General features: G+C 36.7%; 1 protein-coding gene across 1 annotated transcript; it reads left to right on the top strand.

The window, feature by feature from the left end:
* Positions 1-71: 71 nt before the first annotated feature.
* LOC127420849 (ankyrin-1-like) lies at positions 72-21,297 on the top strand. The gene is made up of 10 exons (XM_051663415.1): positions 72-354; positions 4,814-4,910; positions 5,079-5,307; positions 7,093-7,221; positions 7,573-7,704; positions 7,813-7,897; positions 8,037-8,111; positions 10,136-10,267; positions 10,434-10,686; positions 21,158-21,297. Exons 1-9 carry the CDS (start codon positions 72-74, stop codon positions 10,556-10,558), a joined length of 1,287 nt encoding a protein of 428 aa, XP_051519375.1. The 3' UTR covers positions 10,559-10,686; positions 21,158-21,297.

The raw sequence follows: 21,297 nt of genomic DNA, 5'->3' as shown, positions 1-21,297 counted from the left end.
AAATATAACATTGCTCACACTACTGAATCTGTTTCTTCATGTCTGGCCCGCATTCCATATTTTTCTCTTTCATGTTACCCCACTCCCCATCTTTTCCTTTGCTCTGTACCGCACTGTTATGGTTCTCCCCCTCCATCCCTGGAACTCAGGCCCAGCCAGTCCCTGATGAACTGGTGGCCAAGCTCCTGGGGAACCAGGCCACGTTTAGTCCTGTGGTGACAGTAGAGCCCCGCCGACGCAAGTTCCACCGCCCCATTGGCCTGAGGATTCCTCTGCCTCCGTCTTGGAGGGAGAGTCCGCGGGACACTGGAGAGGGTGACACCACCAGCCTCCGCCTGCTGTGCAGTGTCATTGGTATGGCCAAATGTTTACAGAGTCATATTAATGTATGTAAATACCCCATCATTGAAATGGAAACTAATTTAAAGACCCTATAAAATCAAATAGATTGTGGCATGCCTGTTAGCTTTGAGGTCTATATGCCAGTGCACTCCTAACAGTTGACTAAATGAAACCTACCAGATCCTGTGCATGCATTTGAAAATTACAATCCTTGATTTTTGGGAAGAGGGAGCAAAAATATAATCTACACAGATTTTGTCCAATCAAATGCCCTCTAGACTGAGAAAGTCCCTCCCCAAAATACCATCTACAGCCACTAGGAAGCATAAAATCAAGGTTTGTAGTTATGTAACTAATGCCTGTTGGCTATTACAAAAACAACAACAACAACAAAAACAGTTTGAACTCTTCAATATGACCTGCCCAGACTTCCTGCTTCAATAGGAAATAAGTCAACACAGGAAAGAAAACTGTGCTCATCAAGATATTTCATGCAGTGTCTAAAGATGAATTGTGTCATTTCTTAAAGGAATAGTTCACCCAGAAATTACAATTATTTCATCATTTACTCACCCTCATGCCATCCCAGATGTGTAAGACTTTCTTTCTTCTGTAGGTCCATACAATGCAAGTAAATGGTGACCAGAACTTTGAAGGTCCAAAAAGCACATAAAGGCAGCTTAAAAGTAATCCATATAACTCTAGTGGTTAAATCTATATCTTCAGAAGCTATATGATATGTGAACAGATCAAAATGTAAGTCATTTTTTACTATACATCTCCACTTTCATTTTCGCGTTCATATTCTTCTTTTGTTTTTGGTGATTCACATTCTTTGTGCATATCGCCACCTACTGGGCAGGGAGGAGAATTTATAGTAAAACAGGGTTTAAATATTGATCTGTTTCTCACCCACACCTATCATTTAGCTTCTGAAGGTATAAATGTTAACCACTGGAGTCTCATGGATTACTTTCATGCTGCCTTTATGTGCTTTTTGGAGCTTCAAAGTTCTGGTCACCATTCACTTGCATTGTATGGACCTACAGAGCTGAGATATTTTTCTAAAAATCTTTGTTTGTGTTCAGCAGAAGAAAGAAAGTCAAACACATCTGGGAGGCTTGAGGGTGAGTACCCCTTTAATTTCATCATGATGTTATCATCAGTGCTGGGTTGTAACATATTATATGTAATATGTATCACAAAATCAGATTGCAAAAATCAAGTACTTGTAATCAGATTATATAACCTTTTAAAATACTCGTAATCAGATTTAAGTTACTTTTTTATAGATAACATGATTGCATATTAATGAGGCATAGACAGTAATTTGTTCAGAATTTTTTGATCCCTCTAATCTTCTTTAAAAAAAAAAAAAAAAAATATATATATATATATATATATATATATATATATATATATATATATATATATATATATATAATTATTATTATTATTATTAATATTATTAATCAGCCAACAGCTGATATATGTGGTAAATCTTCAAGTGTTTTCGAATGGACAGATTTCATGTATGAAAATCATATTCATTCTCATATTTTGATACATTAAGTTATTTTTCTTTAATGCATTTAAGCAACATTGTCAAAATTTACAATCTTATCCTACTTCTTAGTTAAATGCATGTGACATTAAATAAACAAGAATTAGGTCAGAAGTAATCCAAAAGAAATCCTAAAGCAATCAGATTAGATTCTCTTAAAAATGTAATCCAAGAGATTATGTTACTGACTACAATTTTCATCATGAAATTGTAATCAGAACCATATCACTATTCAGAAGTAATCTACCCAGCACTGGTAATCATGTAGAATATCATCATGGAGACTTGGGGATGTGCTCTTTTGACTTGGGGTCAGTAAACAACCAACCAGAACATCCTAGCAGCCATATAGCATCATGACAAATTCTCAGAGCACCTGAGTAACCGCATAGTAATTCCCTGACAACCACCCAGCACACCCTAGCATAAATCAAATTAGTAATGGATGGAAACTTGACTACTAGCACGCTCCCTGGTTAGCTGAGCCTGGCAGTGTTCCATGTCTTTGTATACACCTCATTGTGCATTGCTGGTGCACTTTTTTCCCAAACCAACTAGCCATTTAGATGTACTATATATATATACAGGTGCATCTCAATAAATTAGAATGTCGTGGAAAAGTTCATTTATTTCAGTAATTCAACTCAAATTGTGAAACTCGTGTATTAAATAAATTCAGTGCACACAGACTGAAGTAGTTTAAGTCTTTGGTTCTTTTAATTGTGATGATTTTGGCTCACATTTAACAAAAACCCACCAATTCACTATCTCAACAAATTAGAATACATCATAAGACCAATAAAAAAAACATTTTTAGTGAATTGTTGGCCTTCTGGAAAGTATGTTCATTTACTGTATATGTACTCAATACTTGGTAGGGGCTCCTTTTGCTTTAATTACTGCCTCAATTCGGCGTGGCATGGAGGTGATTAGTTTGTGGCACTGCTGAGGTGGTATGGAAGCCCAGGTTTCTTTGACAGTGGCCTTCAGCTCATCTGCATTTATTGGTCTCTTGTTTCTCATTTTCCTCTTGACAATACCCCATAGATTCTCTATTGGGTTCAGGTCTGGTGAGTTTGCTGGCCAGTCAAGCACACCAACACCATGGTCATTTAACCAACTTTTGGTGCTTTTGGCAGTGTGGGCAGGTGCCAAATCCTGCTGGAAAATGAAATCAGCATCTTTAAAAAGCTGGTCAGCAGAAGGAAGCATGAAGTGCTCCAAAATTTCTTGGTAAACGGGTGCAGTGACTTTGGTTTTCAAAAAACACAATGGACCAACACCAGCAGATGACATTGCACCCCAAATCATCACAGACTGTGGAAACTTAACACTGGACTTCAAGCAACTTGGGCTATGAGCTTCTCCACCCTTCCTCCAGACTCTAGGACCTTGGTTTCCAAATGAAATACAAAACTTGCTCTCATCTGAAAAGAGGACTTTGGACCACTGGGCAACAGTCCAGTTCTTCTTCTCCTTAGCCCAGGTAAGACGCCTCTGACATTGTCTGTGGTTCAGGAGTGGCTTGACAAGAGGAATACGACAACTGTAGCCAAATTCCTTGACAAGTCTGTGTGTGGTGGCTCTTGATGCCTTGACCCCAGCCTCAGTCCATTCCTTGTGAAGTTCACCCAAATTCTTGAATCGATTTTGCTTGACAATCATAAGGCTGCGGTTCTCTCGGTTGGTTGTGCATCTTTTTCTTCCACACTTTTTCCTTCCACTCAACTTTCTGTTAACATGCTTGGATACAGCACTCTGTGAACAGCCAGCTTCTTTGGCAATGAATGTTTGTGGCTTACCCTCCTTGTGAAGGGTGTCAATGATTGTCTTCTGGACAACTGTCAGATCCGCAGTCTTCCCCATGATTGTGTAGCCTAGTGAACCAAACTGAGAGACCATTTTGAAGGCTCAGGAAACCTTTGCAGGTGTTTTGAGTTGATTAGCTGATTGGCATGTCACCATATTCTAATTTTTTGAGATAATGAATTGGTGGGTTTTTGTTAAATGTGAGCCAAAATCATCACAATTAAAAGAACCAAAGACTTAAACTACTTCAGTCTGTGTGCACTGAATTTATTTAATACACGAGTTTCACAATTTGAGTTGAATTACTGAAATAAATGAACTTTTCCACGACATTCTAATTTATTGAGATGCACCTATATACATATATATATATACAGTACTGTGCAAAAGTTTTAGGCACTTGTGAAAAATGTTGCATAGTGAGGATGTCTTCAAAAATAATGACATTGAATGTCATACAAAGTCCAGTATATATATAAATGCAGCTGGTACATCTCCTTCTGACCACAAGGTTTCTCCTGCTAGACAATCGTAGCCAATAGGTGGCGTGTTTGCAAAGAAACAAACAGATTTTGCCAAAAATGCTCAAAAATATGAAATATGCTCAAGTCAAATTATTAAAAACAAAAACTGAAAAATATTTTATGATCATTTTATATAAATATCTATTTCCATTTTCCAGGTTATTTTTTGGAATTTCACTTCAGTTTCAGTTAACTATAATAGCCCTGCTAAATACTCTTCCATCTGCCATTGGTTGGCAAACAGATAGTCCCACTCAAAACTCACTCCATTGGTTGATCCAATATTACTGTGTCAGGCTGGTCGGGAGGCTCAAATAAACAGAACAATGTTTTGATAGTAAAAGAGAGACACAGTGTTTACACTTTCAGGGAAATCAACAGCTGACATATACAGTAGCTGACATTACACACTGAACTTGGAGAAAATAAATTTCACCTTTATGTTTTGTGAGCCCGCTCAAGATTTTTATTTTCTGTAAGCATTTCAGTAGAAAGTATCATAATGGAAATAAAGCCAAGAGTTAATTCTTACATATTCATTTTTTTCCTAATTAAACTCCTCTATATTCCATAGGTGGCACAGCTCCTGCTCAATGGGAAGATATAACTGGCACCACCAAACTCATATACGCCAATGATTGTGCCAGTTTCACCACCAATGTGTCTGCCCGGTGAGACATTTCTGAGTACCTGTAACCCGTAATCTGTGCATGACATGTTTAGTTTAATCTCAATGTGTGTTTTTCTCTATTGTTTTTTTTTTTTTTTTTTTTTTTTTTTAAGTGATCTTGGTCACTTCTAAAAACCCTTCTCAAAATACTTTTTGTGCTCCCTTTCAGTTTCTGGCTGGCAGATTGTCCTCGGACTGCAGAGGCTGTTTCCTTTGCCAACCTTCTGTACCGCGAGCTGTCAGCTGTGCCATATATGGCCAAGTTTGTGGTTTTTGCAAAGATGAATGAAGCCCGAGAGGGTCGACTCCGCTGTTATTGCATGACTGATGACAAAATGGACAAAACCTTGGAGCAGCATGAGAATTTTACTGAAGTGGCCCGTAGTAGAGACATTGAGGTCACATAGCACTATAGGAGTGTGTTAATTTCATGTAGATGCAACTTCAATGGTGCATCCACAAATATGTATTGTAGTATTATTCGCAAACATATCATAGTGATATAGTGAAGATAAAGTGGCAATAGTTATAGAGCAAAATTTGTCAACTTATGCAAATGCTTTTTATACAGCAAAATGTATTTTGAGGGACAAATTAAGATAATACTTATTCAAAATGAACACATCAGAAAAGGGTGCACAATTTTTCTGTTAATTTTATTCATAGATGGCATTTCATGACAGTTGTGGTTGGGTCAGTCAATGAGTGCCCACTTTGAATATTCTTTATAACAAACCTATTCCCCCCACTTAAGAGTGGGTCTTTTTTATGGGGGGCATTTATGCTGGGGCTAAAGGCCCCTCTTAAAACCCCAAATAATATCCTTTCCCTTGTTGGACAGTTATTGAAAAGTTTCTGATTTAATCACCTTAAAGGAATAGTTCACCCAAAAATGAGAATTCTTTCATCATTTCCTTACCCTCATGCCATCCCAGATGTGTATGACTTTCTTTCTTTTACTAAACACAAATTAAGATTTTTAGAAGAATATCTCAGCTATGTATGTCCATACAATGCAAGTAAATGGTGGCCAGAACTTTGAAGGTCCAAAAAGCATATAAAAGCAGCATAAAACTAATCCATACGACTCTAGTGTTTAGATCCATGACTTCTGAAGCAATATGATAGGTATGGGTGAGAAACAGATCACTATTTAAGTCCTTTTTTTACTAGAAATTCTCCTTCCTACCCAGTAGGTGGTGATATGCACAAAGAATGTGAATCGGCAAAAACAAAATATGAAGAAGGTGAAAGTGAAAGTGGAGATTTATAGTAAAGAAAGACTTAAATATTGATCTGTTTCTCACCCACACCTATCATATCCTAAGATATGGATTTAACTACTGGAGTCATGTGGATTACTTTAATGCTGTCTGTATATCCTTTTTTGACCTTTAAAGTTCTGGCCACCATTCACTTGCATTGTATGGACCCACAGAGCTGACATATTTTACATTTGTTGAAAGCTGAACAGAAGAAAGAAAGTCAAACACATCTGGTAGATGTGTTGAGAGAATTTTTATTTTTGAGTTAACTATTCCTTGAAACAAAACAGTAAATGAAAAATAAGTATTTTGTCTAAATGTAAAAATGTAATTATTTCAGGGATTCTCATTAGCTACATAAAGTTTCAACATTTTAAAAGTTATTAAATGTTAGATAAAATTACCTCAATATCAACCTTTAGACATTGCATGCAATGACCTCATGGATCAGGAACATTTTGCAGTGCATACTGACAAACAGGTGTTTAGGCAAGTGCTGTGGTAGTTTTTGTTCCTATTTAGAGTTTTGGAAGAAAATGTATAAGCTGTACCCTATATATTTTCTCTAAACTAAGTTCAATACTGTAAAAACAATAGACATTGAATTAATAATTAATAATTTCTTTCAAAACCCTAATTTCATTCAGTTTTAATTTAATTTAAATGTACAGTTCCACATAATGCTTTTAATTCCTCAATTCATATTACTGAATTGAATTAAAATGTAAAAAGCATTCTCGATTCAGTTATAAATGGCACAATCCTGGTTAAGATTTTCTTAAAATAGCTGAGTCAAAAATAAAAGGAAAATGAGCAAACAAGAGATAAAAAAATCTGATTGCTAAGCATTTACTTACTACTTATGAATTATGGCTGGATGCATCTTCTGTAACCTCTTGATTGGTATGTGTTCTGTAGGTCATGGAGGGGATGCCGCTGTACTTGGAGTGTTCAGGAAACTTGGTTCCCATGAGGAAAGCTGCCCAGCAGCCACGCTGTTTTAGTTTCCAAGCCTTCAGAGACAACAGACTGCCAGTGTCTGTCAAGGTAGAGCCATCACATTCAGATAAAATATTACAGCTTGATTATTCCGACTAGCTTTCTCTCCTTATTAATACTTCCAAACAAGATACTTTTATCCATAATTAAAAGAAAAATTTATTTATTTATTTTTATTATGGTGCAAATGCAACTGAAGATCTTGCCCTTCAACATTTCTTAATTTTATTTTTTTTTATTTTTTTTTTAACAGGTTTAAATGAGAGAGCAATAGAGAAAAAAAAAATCCCAACTCTTTAGTATGGTGTCAGAATTTTGAACTCCACTGTATATGGACAAATAAATTCCTTTCTCTTTATGACATAAAGTGTCTCAGTGTCTCTTTCTCTTCTCCCCCAGGTGAGGGACAGCAGTAAAGACCCCTCTGGCTTATTGTCCTTTATGCGCAAATCAACCAAATACGAAGATTGTCAACATGTGTTGTGCAACCTCAATGTTACTATGCCGCCATGCATTAAGGTAATGCAAAGGGTAAATAGCCAGTGTTCTCACATAGTTTAGTTACCCACTCAAGCATATACCTATATATTAAATGATTCTCCAACAATACATCCCTTTTTTCTTTTTTTTTTATAACAGATCATAGGAACTGATGACCGAAGGAGGACTCTGACTCCTTTAGCTCTGAGAGAAAGATATAGTGCTCTAAATGAGCCAGCCATGGGTAAGATTACTCCTATTATCTCCTGCATGTTATGCACCCAAATCTCATACAACCTTTGCCTGACCCTGCTTTGAATAAGATGTGAGCTGCAGCATCAGATTGCTGAACTCTTGAGCCAATGATGGTCTGATTTCTGCAGCATCACTGAGCGCCATGGAAAGGACGGAGATAAAGATGGCTTTAATAGCTGAACAGCTAGGCCTGAGCTGGGCTGGTGAGTGTGTGGGTTTGGATGCACTTCTTTTGCTTAACAAGCATAATGCTTAACTGGCTATGTCTTATCAAGGCATATCTGGACACCCATATATCTTTTAAATACAGATTGCAACATTTTAATTATTCATTAGTTGGCGTTATGAAAGATATTGCAAGTTTGCACAAGCTACACTTTTTTCATACTAGACTTTAGTATGGGGGCCCACTTATGCAACTTCATAATCAATTGATCAATTGATAAATCAACTGATCAAATAATAAATCAATTGACAAATTAATTACTAATTTATTAGACAGTCCGAACATTCTTGGATAAACAGATAAAGATAAAACAAAGGTTAAACAAATAAGCAGTTGATTAAAAAACGAATTAATAAATCCTGTGATAACAAAAATGACTGATAAATCAAGAATACAATATTAAATTAAGCAACATGTTCAATTTGAAATTAACCGAAAACCTTAACCCTCCTATGGTATACAAAAATGGCACCTTCCTTTGGTATTCACGTTTTTTTGAGCAGAAAGTTTAGATGTGTAACTTTTTTTTTCTTTTTTTTTTTTTTTTGAAAAATGATTTTTATGATTTTTTTTCTTCTCTGAAGTAAAAACAATACAATTATGCATTTATTTTGGGATTTTATGCTGTTTTGATCTTATTTACCTGTAAATGTCTACATTTTACCATTAATTTGCATCTACAATTATGCATATATATATATATATATATATATATATATATATATATATATATATATATATATATATATATATATAAAGAATTAAGAACCTACACTTCTATAAATTGAAACATGAAGAAAATATTCATGAAACATGAAGAATGTTACATAAATATAAGGCAGATTTCTGCCATCTGGTGAACAAAATATAAATAACATGACTTGAAAACCATGTCATGCCAGTAACAGCCAGTAGATGATTGTAGTCACCTACTGTGCAGTCTGATGGCATTTTGTAACCTAATTTTATATTTTATCACAAGATATGCATTTGGATATATATTTAGACATTCACTTAGACTTATAGAATCAATCCCAATTGTTTTTTTTTTTGTTTTTTTTTGTTTTTTTTTTTTTGTTTTTTTTTTGTTGTTGTTTTTTTTTTTATGTTCAGATGGCAAATGGAGGAAAATATTATAAATTTATTAAATGCATATTCTTTTTTATTAATTAAAAAATATCTATCTTTTTTTTTTTTTTTTTTTTTTTTACTGTTTCAAAGCATGTCATATCATGACATATACTTTCACATCATATATGCTATTAAATGTATTTTTTCCCTTTAAACTGTATTTTCATTTCCTGAAATGTTTGTCAACACATCCACACAAGCAAAATAATCTGTTCATCTGCTGACAATTAACTGATGATTGTGTCCAAGTGCAAATTTTAACATGTTTTTGGCCCAAATGGCCTTCCATATTTCTTAGTAGCTTGGAAAGCCCTGATGTAGCTCTCAAAGGCATTTGATGATGCCATAGGCTAATCTGCATATCCGAGTAACTCATTTACATATAAGAAACAGATGTGCCTTACAAATGCTTTCTGCAAAGAATATCTAGTATGGAAGGTTTTCAGTGCCAAAATTCAAGTAAATGATGCTTGGTAATGAACTGCACTAACTACTGTACACTGACATAAAGAAAAACAATTATGTTTGCATTTTGCCTTTAATTGTTGCACACTAAATGCATGAGGAAAACAACAGGAACTGTGCATTGCTTTTCAACATATTAGCTTTGTCCATTTGCTTTTATTTTGTCACTGAACTGATTCATATTTTTGATCATCAGACTGTTGATTTGTTTATATTTTACTTTATCTACTCTCTGTATCCACCAATTTACACAATTCTTAACTGATGAATTATTGATTTGTCAATTAATTTATCAATAGATTAGTTTTAGATCAGACACAAATGTTGCCCCCATACTTAAGTTAATCATTCTTTAAGCCTGATATGATTAAACCTTTATTTAACAATCAGTAACTCTTCCTGCAGAGTTGGGACGTGAACTGCAGTTTAATGTAGATGAAATTAATAAGATTCGAGTGGAGAATCCCAACTCCCTTTTAGAGCAGAGCTCAACACTGCTCAACCTGTGGGCCACTCAAGAAGGGAAGAGAGCCAAAAGTGAGTGCCAAAATGTCCATTTACTTTGATGCTAAGAATGCCCAAATCATTAACAAGGAAATGTTACCTCATAGAGAATAATCTAATTTACTTTAATGTGGTTGAAATCGTTGTTTTTTTTTAATCTCTTTCCTAATAGTGTCTTGAAATCCTTTGGTTTTGTCAGTGGTGTGTCTCTGTCCTCATCCTTTCTGTCCAACTACCCTGTCTTCCCCTTCTCCATTTCTCCACCATCTGTGTGTCTCTCATCGCTGTAGTGGACAGCCTGTATATAGCCCTGAAGAGCATTGACCGAGTGGACATTGTGAACATGTTGGAGGGCCAGGGACCACCAACAGGTCAGCAGGAAGTTTGGGAACAAGAGGCTTCCATGTCCAGACATCATGACCGAGACCATCTATCTCCTGGCATCACAAATGGTAAGATAGACACTCTCAAGTTCCCAAGTGACATTTCTTCACTTTTTTCACTTGTCCCACATAATCCTATTTTCAAAAGCTGGTTTTTCCCCTCATCCAGCTAATATCTGCTCCAGTTCAAACCCTTGTCCCCTTATATTTTGGCTATGAACTTAACATGTCCACCACCAGTTCTGCTGTCACCAGGACCAGGACTGAAGACGCCCCTCCACTATCTTGTTACTACTCTTTGTAGCCTGTCCAAATGTCTCTGATCACTTTTTGGTAATATATTAATAAGTACATCCACTATTACAGGGAAATACTTTAAAATTACTCAAAGATGTTTTGTTATCTTTGAAACTGGGGAAATCATGATGGTTACTGTTTCACTTGTTTCTTTTGTTAAATAGTGTAGCTGTACTATAGATTTGTTGTGTGTTTGGTTCGGACACATTTAACATCTTAAAATGAATGTTTGTCACATTACTTTAATTATACTCTTTAAGTACAAGTGAAAACTATTTAATCATAGGAATATTCTGGGTTAAAGAACACAGTCTGTATTGCAAGCATCTTTGGCATGCTGTCTGATTACCACAGGAAGATATGTGACTTGAGCATCTACAGTATGGATATGAATTAGTTTACTGTAATGCATTTACAATGGAAGCCTACATGTCATCATTACACGTGTTAGCATGAGACTAGAGACCAGTTATATATGCAAGCATTTATGACAAGCAAAAAAAAAAAAAAACTTTTAATGGTTAACTTGGAAAAGTGTGCACCTTGTTAGACTGTCATATAAAGAACCTGATGTCATTGAAATGCTCCCTGAAGTGAATGCAACAGTTATTTACCATCTGAACATTGGAAAATATTGCACTGTTACACAGAACAGACTCCACCAGTAAGAAGCAGAGAAGTTCATCGACCTAGAAGAGTAGTCCCACATCAATTTAGACAACTTTGCAGCTAAAATAATCAACACTTTGTGTGACAAATTCATGTGTGCAGCAAAAAAAAAAAAAAAAAAAAAAAACCTCTGGAAGGCTTGACAAGTAGATTTACATTGTAAGTTGATTACCGTAAACATGTTTTTCCGTCTTTTTTACAAACTGAGAGACAGAATGCAACAGATCCCGTCAGAAGAGCTCAAACTGTATTTAACCTGAATTATTACTTCAACATTATGCATCCACAGTTTTTGTCTGGCACATTGATGTTTATTGGCTTCCTGATATTTGATGAATTCGGTTCCTTTCATTCCATTCATAAAGGTAACCTAATAAATTCCAGATATCAGTTCATTGAGTAGCATGTTTCCTGTTTTTGTGGTACTTTTTTGACATGCACATTTTGCAAGTAAGTAGAGATGCACCTATATACAATTGATCACCATCTATAGCTAGGCCAGAGTGAAACATGTCAGTCCTGCAGGTACACAGATCAGACCACTGATTTTCCCTTGCAGATTTTCCCCATCAGATTTTAGGGTTAGGTTTAGTGTTTAATGTTAAGGTCAGGTTTAGGGCTAAGGTTGGGGAATGTATAAATAGAGTAGAACCTATAGGTTACTTGCATAACCTCAATTATCTGATAGCATGAGTGAGGTGAAGAGATACAACCCTTACAAGTATTCTTCTATGAGATAAAACCCTTATGAGTATTCTTCAGCTGCAGACTTAAGAGTCTTGCATCTACAGTAGGAGTTACTCTGCTCCCCCTACATAACATATATACAACATCATCAGGTTATTCAAAACAAGCATACTTCTTCCACTCTTCGGGCAGCAAGGATGATCTGGTGAGATATTACATAAGTGACAAAGTTTAACTATTCAGTTCTGTATCTTATTATGGGATATCCTAACTCCCACTTTGCCTGACAGCTTGTCTCAAATTCCCTCTGCCAACCAGGTATTTAAACTGTAAAGGTACGTCCATACTTTGTTTGGGCTGTTTTGGAATTTTGTTGCATCTGAAATGCACAAGCCAATCGTCTACTTTTCCACAAGTCAAAAGTAGCGAGGCAAGTACTCCTTTACCTAAGCAGGACTGCACAGTTCACAAACACACTCGGACTGTTAGACTGTGAGTATAAGATATTTATATGTCACCACTTGGACGAAAAACCTTAGAGACTCTGTGCATGGTAACCAATTCCTCATTTACAGTGCCCTCGCTTTATAAAGTGTCAGTGTACGTATGTGTGCACCATTGCAGCACAATCTCTTGTTCTCTTCACTACGCTGCACCCTTGTTCACTACATTGGGGGGCATTGGAACTCAGCCCCTCCAGATCTCTGAGGAACTGGGGAGTGGATGCCAGTGAACAGGTGGGCTGGGGTCTTCCTCCCTGCCGTGGGAAACTTATCAGTCTACATTCTTCTTCCTCTTTAACTCTTGAATGGGGTGAGAAGCTGGTTGGTCCATCTGTGGTGCAGCAGTTGGATAAGTCTTTTTGGGCCAAGCAGCTTTGTGCTCTGGAACACACCCTGACCCAACAAGCACGCATCTGGCCCATGCTGCTGGCAAGGCAGGCTGCCACCTGTGCAGGGTGGTCCGATAGGGGTAGACTATGTGTTACAAGGTAAACAGAGCTGCAGAGCCTTGACATCCCTTTTCTCTTTCCTCCTCCACATCAGTATCAGCATCAAAGCTGTGCCAAAAATACCATCCGGGATCACGGGTGCCAGGATAAACTCTTTCTCTCTGTTTGAAAACTTGTCTGGGTTAAGCCACTGTCCTCTACCTGTATAACCATGGTAGCCATGGACTTTCCCATGGCAGAGATAGACAGTGCATCTCTGAAGTCTTAGGGTGAGAACTGCAACAACACAAATCTCATCACAGTGTGATTGCCCAGGTTTTGCAGACACCTCATCTGGCAGCTCTTACTGGTAAGCAGAGAGCATTGTGATTGCGCTCAAGGCCCTGACAAAGAGACAGAATGCTTTGTAAGCTCATCCAGTCATCCTTTACTGGAAATGTTCTGCTTTTGATTGCAGTGTAGGATTTATTAAAAACATACTAAAGACTCCATGGAGAAGGCCCTGTCTCTCCACCCCCTCCATAATTTCCACTGTAAAGGGGAGTGTCGCTGGCTAAGCAGGGAGAAGGGGTATCCTCTAAATGTTCCTCTTAATGTTAAGACTGACAGTCCCTTATCCTCATATTCCACTGTCTCCACTTCATCTTACTCTGGCTGACACTAGAGGAGCCTTGCCAGAAAGGTTATCTTGGCATGCTAATCTGTGGCACACTGTGATGAGGAGGAGGGCGTGGCTGGGCTGTGAGTGTGCTCGCCTGTTGCTGTGTGTGTATGTGTCGTCATGTTATTATGTTCCAGTTTAGTGTTTTTTTTTTAGTTGTAATTAAAGTCTTATTGCATGTCAATCCGGTTCCTGCTTCCTCCTTTACCGACGAACGAGATGCTTGTCTGCCACACACACACTTGTCATGATGAATCCTGCACATTGTTCCAGTGCTGTCTTTCCCTGCTTGGACATGTTTAAGCCTAAGGCATGTAGAGCAGACTTGATGTGTGTCCTTGCTTGAGATGTTATTTCAGCAAGAGCACAACCGTAGCTGATTTCCTCCTCATCTGCTTCAGCATTAAAGCTGGAGAAAAAAAATCATCTGAGGACACTAGTGCATCCAGGATAGACCCTTTCTCTCAAAAGATTTGTCAGGTTAAGCTATTGCCCTCTTGCCTCTATGATCATGGTGGCCATGGACTTCCACATCTTAAATGCATCTCTGGAGTAGGAGGGAGATATTTGTGGCAACATATACTGTATCTCATCCCACTGTGTCTGTTACGGTATGTTAGACCCCCTCATCCTGCATCACTGCCTGGGGAATGGTAAGCACTGAGGTACTTAAGGCCCTGACAGAGACAGCAACCCCCTTGCAGATTTTTTTCAGTATCTTGCAGAAATTCTGGATGCTAGTCCTTAGCTAATCTGAGTCTATAGTAATTCAGACTTCTGGAGAGAACCGGGAAGATGGTTTTGAATAACCTGCTGACATTGTGGCAGTCAGTTATGTGGGTGGAGCAGAATCATTCCCAGACACAATCATCCTATCTGCCAGCCAATAAGGCTAGCACAATAAAATTCAGGCTTCTAAGGAATATGCGGAAGGGGTGCCTCCTGTAGTGAACAACTGAAATGAATACATAATTCCCATAATTCCCTATGATTCCCTTAGGATGTCTTTTAGTTCTTTGTGGAGTATGGTCTACAACAATTATAATCATCACATGTAACATATAGCAGTATTAACCCAAACAAAACATATACATTTTCTAAAAGGGACAGCTATTCTTTTTTTATATGAATAGTGCAGAAAACAGAATGTGAGCTGGAACCTTCAGTGATGTCATCTCTCTCAAGACATCAGTGCATTGCTTAGAGCCAAACGGCGAGAGCATTCTGTTAATCCAGGCAGAGCATTAAACCTGTTCCCTTTACCCCATGCTTTGTGTTTTTCTTGATATGTCACATGCAGCCCAGCCTTCTTCCTCTTCTTCTCTTCCTCCTGTGCTCCTCCTCTCTGACCTTTGACCTCATACAGACATCATGTTGACCTCTGGCCCTCATTTATCTTTCTGTCCTCAGACTAGTCGTGTGTTTTCTTTTATTTTCTTTTTTTCAAGCCACCCATCCCCCTTCCAAAAAAGGAAAGTTATTGCTCTGTTCTCTGATCATCCCCCTCCATCATCAGCTTTATACTTAGCACCCCCTACAGGAGGGAGGTGTTTCTGATTCACCTGTCTCCTCTCTCTCTCTCTCTCTCTCTCTCTCTCTCTCTCACTCTGTCTCCTTCCATCTAAACAATCCGTCTCTCGTCTTAATGCCATGAGGCCTGTTTACATGCTCTTGTGGCACTTTCATGTCTCATTCCATAATCTCTGCATGCAGGGTCCAAAAGTAACTTTTTGCCACACATGTCCATATTTAGATATTTCTTACCATCAGTGAGATTGTATTTTGCCAAATATTTATTATAAATTACATTTATCGTATTATAAATACATTTTTGTCCCTATATCAGTTGAATTCTTTAAGTGTTTTTGCTTGCATATTGGTGTTCAGGGTAACCATATTGGGTTACTCTGAACACCTTATACAAGATGAGCCAGTCTCTGTCTGTCTGTGAAACAATGTCTATCACAAAAAAAAAATGAATCCAAGATAAATTTGACCTAAACTTCACACTTTTCAGAAGACGCACAAGTTACATCAGATTTTACCTTTAGAAGGCGGTTTGTATGTCTTTGATTTGCTCACGTCTTACATTAGCGAGATTCAATTTATCATTTTTAAAATTCGATTTAAACAATGTATTATGTTGCAGTACCTAGTAAAGTTAGCAACCAACTGAAAAGTCCATTTTTACTGACATTTGGCAGTGGGCGAGAATTAATTTTGGACCCTGTCTGCATGAATCAAAGGAAGGCATAAAGCATGAATGCTTTTCCATGGAGTATCTGACAAAACTTTTGTCTGAAGGGCTCTGCAATTGGACACAATAACACATTCACATGGTTAATTTAAAACCCAGTATTTGCTGGTTAACTATACTTTGAAACCTATTGGTGGTGTACAGGGTTGGGAGGGTTACTTTTTAAATGTATTCCACTACAGATTACAGAATACATGCTGTAAAATGTAATTTGTAACGTATTCCATTAGATTACTCAAGGTCAGTAACGTATTCTAAATACTTTGGATTACTTCTTCAGCACTGGTAGATTTTTTCACTTGTTTTGAGTATAAAAACTCTGCCAGTACAGTAAGACAAAATACACATGTTAAAAATACATTCTCTGAAAAACCTAAATATCTTATGCAGTGTTGTTTCTAAAACAAGATAAATAAAATTGATATTGTTTTAATGATTTTTAGATATTTTTACAGGAAAACAATACAAAGATTACTATCAAGAATACGATTTTTGCCCTAATATCAAAGGTCTTACTAGAAAAAAAGAAATTATGATCTAACGTGAATTTTCGTGATAAAAAATATGATCGTGCCTGGTAACGTGCATGTAAAATGGCTAGAAAAAGCATTTTAGCTTAGCATAAAGCTGACAATTTACACAAGGTTTATTTCTAGTTCTTCTGCTCCAAACTTCAAACTTACTTCTCTGTCTGATCGTATGAATGTAACACATCATAAGAAAGTGTTTCACCGCTGTGAATTTTCTTGATAAAAAAAATATGTTCAAATGCACTTTGGATCGCATCATTTATATGTATAAATGTTTTCCATCTGAAAGGACTAAATATTAAATGAAAAATATGACAATAAATTGCAAAGTAATCTCTTCAGTAATCAAAATACTTTTTGAATGTAACTGTATGCTAATTATAAATTATTTAAATTGTAACTGTAGTGGAATACAGTTACTTGTATTTTGTATTTTAAATATGTAATCCCATTACATGTATTCCATTACTCCCCAACCTTGGTGGTGTATAAATTACAATAAAAATACTGTAAGTGAAATAAAGTATTTAGGTATAATAACTTTACCATGCTTGTAAATATGCAAGTATTCATGGAATCTGTGAATGCTTTGTGCCATATCTTATGCTATTATCATCCTAGTGTAATGCCATTCAAATAAAAAATCACTTTTTTGCATGATGTTTGAGAATGGAACTTGCATGGCACGTTATGGGAAAGCTGCATGAAGGCCTTGATAGTGCTGATTGTGATCTTTGATACAGTAGTTATTTGTGCTTTTTGCTTAAGGAGCACAGAAACCTTTTTTTTTTTTCTTTTTTGTTTGTTACCTACTGGTCACTGTACATATCACATATTTACACTGAATGTTTTTTTTTTTTGGTCAGATTGTATTTCTTGAATGGCTACTACTAACCAGTTGAGCTTGTGATGTGCATATTGGTGTGTTTTTGTGTATTGTCTGTATTTCTGTATATTCTGTATATTCTATGTCTGTTTCCCACCTGTGTCTGTGTCTTAAAAGCCTTCAAATACACAGAAGTAGACAAGAGCTGTTGCAGTACTGAAAGATGTGTACTCAAATTGATGATGGCCTCCTGTAAACAGCATACAAATACAATTACTTTAATAATTATTTTCAGGCCTTACGTAAACTCATGCCCCTTTTGCTATGTCTTTACACATTGTATTCTGTGTCTAGTACCCCTTACACAAGTACTGTAATTTTATTTTTAATTGTAATTTTTTTACAATTTTTTTTAAGTAAATCCCATATTAATTTATTATGATTCCTAAAGAAATTACTATATTTCTATTATATTTTGAGCTTATTAAATAATTTGTTGTTACATTCTGGTCTGCATACGATGCAGCAACAACTTTACTTTTTAAATCATTAAGTAAAGTAAATTTTTTGACCACTCTGGACTGCTAGTAAAGACAACTAGGTAACATTTTGAAAGTTTAAGCATTTTATTCAGCCTCTTTTTTTCTGTTCTGACAGCATGCAGAACTCTAACCCAAACTCAGAATTCTATTCTATTCTATTCTATTCTATTTTAATCATAACATTTTCTAAAACTGTTTTTATAATTTTCTAATCTAAACCTTAGAAACCAAGATGCTCAATCTAAATGCGACCAAGAGTTTATATGCACATCACACTTTAGGTAAAAAATGTGTTCCACAAATTTAGAATTTCTGTTTAACTTTGTCAATTATTTTTTTAAAAAGCTCTTTAATGTAGCAGTATTTGATTCTGTAATATCCATTTAACTGTGAATTATTTCTCAAAGAAACTACACAGGCATGAGGTCACATGATTAAGTGTATCAATCAAAATCAAATCCCTTTATTGTCACTCAACCATATACACAAGTGCAACAGTGGGTGAAAGTCTTGGGTGCAGTTCCAAGCAACATAGCAGTATTTTATTTTATTTTTATTCCCTATGAACCCCCATTCCAGGTCCATGTGGTTAATATATCCCTTTGGTGTGTGTAGTGTGCTCAGTATTAGAGGTCTTATCTGTATGGGGGTTGTAAAGGGGAGAGAGGAAACAGACTGGTCAATTAGGCCAAATGTTTATGTCAGAGTTAGAATGTTATTTAGGACAATACACATAATTCCCTTTCTCGGACAATACACATCATTATCTTAGTATAGTAGCACTTTTATTGGCATTTCTACCATTACATGTACAACAAAACCCTGATAACTACTAAAATCAGCTCATTATAAAAACCTGACAATGATAAACAAATAACGTATAGTAAGTTTAACCATAAACAGACATGCATGCAAGACGTAGCGCACACTGAATAAGAAAAAGCCATTTACACGCACAGAGCAATCGTGGATAATTTGTTTGTATTCGTTGTGCCACTAGCATCACCAAATGACATAGCTAAAATATTAATGATTGTTCAAATGGGATCTTTTTAATCAGACCCATGCTCATGTCATTAGTTGAGCCATTGCTTCTGTGTCTGTCTAGTTGGGATTCTCAGACTAACAGAACAATGGCTCAATATTGCCTCAGTGTTTACACTTTTCAAATGAATTAGCCTATAAATAGCTTATAACTTATAGTTGACTCTGCATATTACAAAAAAATTACACACATCACCTTTTAGGGCAGGGATAAATTACAAATTTTTTCAAATAACCTACAAGATGGATTTTATTATTTGACTAATATCAAAGTTACATAAAAGCAGTGGCATAGAATTGGGTGAGACAGAATTGGGGGAGACAGGGGGGACTATTGAGGGGGACCATTGTTGTGAAGGGGGTGATCCCCCCCCCAATCATGCATCTGCCCTTGTCTCCAATGAGATATTAAATGTTCTGAGATTTAAATGCAAAACCATGTGTTGACGGTTTGTTGACATTTGCACCCCCATTTGGAACCTCCCAATGTTCAAACCAAATCTACGCCATTGCTTAAAAGCATAAGTTAAATTGAGCTTTTTCTTCAATACCGTTTACAATTGTGAATGTATGAATGATCTCACCCTTCTTCATGAGGACAATGATTGTTGAGAATTGTGGAATATCTTTGCTGGTTGCTTGCATGCATGTTTTTGAGCCTGATAGAGACCAAAATTTCATGACTCTAGGAATGAGAGCATGGAAAAGAAAGCATGTGTGCGTGTATAGGGTGCTCTGCCCCAACTCTACAGTTTGGTAGGAGTGTCTTTTACTTCCTGGTTGGTGACAGTTGAAAGGTTCTCTTTAACACCCTTTATCTCATGTGACAACCCGAGGGGCAGCAACAGTCCTTTACAACTGCATACTTGCTGCTACCACCAATGCCTGTGCTCTCGCTGCTGGCTCAAAGCTGCTGTAAGCAATGTTAGCTCTCTTGCTAACTTCCGTTAGACTTAGCAACTGAAGTAGACCATCCCTAATCCAAAACTACATGGCCTATCTCCAAAACTGCTCACTCAAGCATGTTGATGAGGTTACTTCAAAACGGTAGCTTCTCAAACTACAAGTATTCATAAGTTAAAATAGTTAAGCTACAGTTAAGCTAACTACCATTTAAAAATATTTAGCTAGAGTGCAATTAAGTATGTGAATACTGTTTAAGGAAACAAAATATCTTTTTTAATTGATAAATATCAGATGATACAATTTAATTGTACAATTAGAGCAATATTTATCTGGCACAAAGATAATGAGCAACTGAACAACTAATAAAACAAAACAAACTAATTTGTATAACTGAGTCAAAAAAAAAATTATGAAAAGAATAGTTTCACTGAATATTTTGTTACACAAAAGAAGACTGTACAGGGACTTCTGCGCAGGGACTCAATTTTTTTAACTGGTTCATACAGTATATACTTGACCTATCCAAATAAACACTCACAAGAGAGAGATATATTCTACAAAAGTGTGTTTAATGATTGCCTAAGGTAGGATAAAACATGTAGCTGCTAGACTGAAAAAAAAAAACAGCTTGTTACTGGTAAATATACACTATTTTATTACTGTCACACCACTGAAAAATGTGGTTAAGTTGGTACCTAAATTTAGTTTGATAATCGCCAACACTGATCCAATGCCACATGAGCAAATCCAAGGTCAGCAAACACAAAAAACAAAAGGACTGACAAACAGAGAGGCGCCTTCAAGTTTTCTAATTGGCTAACACACGTGGGCTACATTCAGAGTAAAGGATGTCACAGACAATTGTGATTCCTCAGGACATCTATTTCATTTATTTCTATCAGGTACTTGGACATTTTATGTGTGGTTGTCAAAAAATTGCTTACAGCAGCTTTAAATGTCTTGCAACAACGTCTCTAAATTATTTACTTTTTTCCCCATTTGCTTTCCACAAAGTCAGATGGGCTTGCTCTCCATTCTCCCTTTCCTCAACCCCTGGTCTGGAGCACATCTCTCCTGGGGTCACTCTCCTGGGCTCACTTTTGTGTGGGGCTGATTGGGCGGTGCAGTGGGGGGCCTGTATCAGTATACCTGTCTCTGTGTCACTCCAGGTTACGGGCGGGTGGTACAGGAGGAACTAGACTCACCGGCCTCCATGCAGTACAATCTGCCTTCACCATTGGGCAATGAGCCCTATTGGCAGGAAGTATCAAGCATGGAGTGTGCACCCATCGCTACCACTGAAGAGGAC

This window comes from Myxocyprinus asiaticus, chromosome 3 (genome assembly GCF_019703515.2).
Source record: "Myxocyprinus asiaticus isolate MX2 ecotype Aquarium Trade chromosome 3, UBuf_Myxa_2, whole genome shotgun sequence".
In the NCBI taxonomy this organism is placed as follows: Eukaryota; Metazoa; Chordata; class Actinopteri; order Cypriniformes; family Catostomidae; genus Myxocyprinus; species Myxocyprinus asiaticus.
This window is presented reverse-complemented; position numbering and strand designations above follow the sequence as displayed.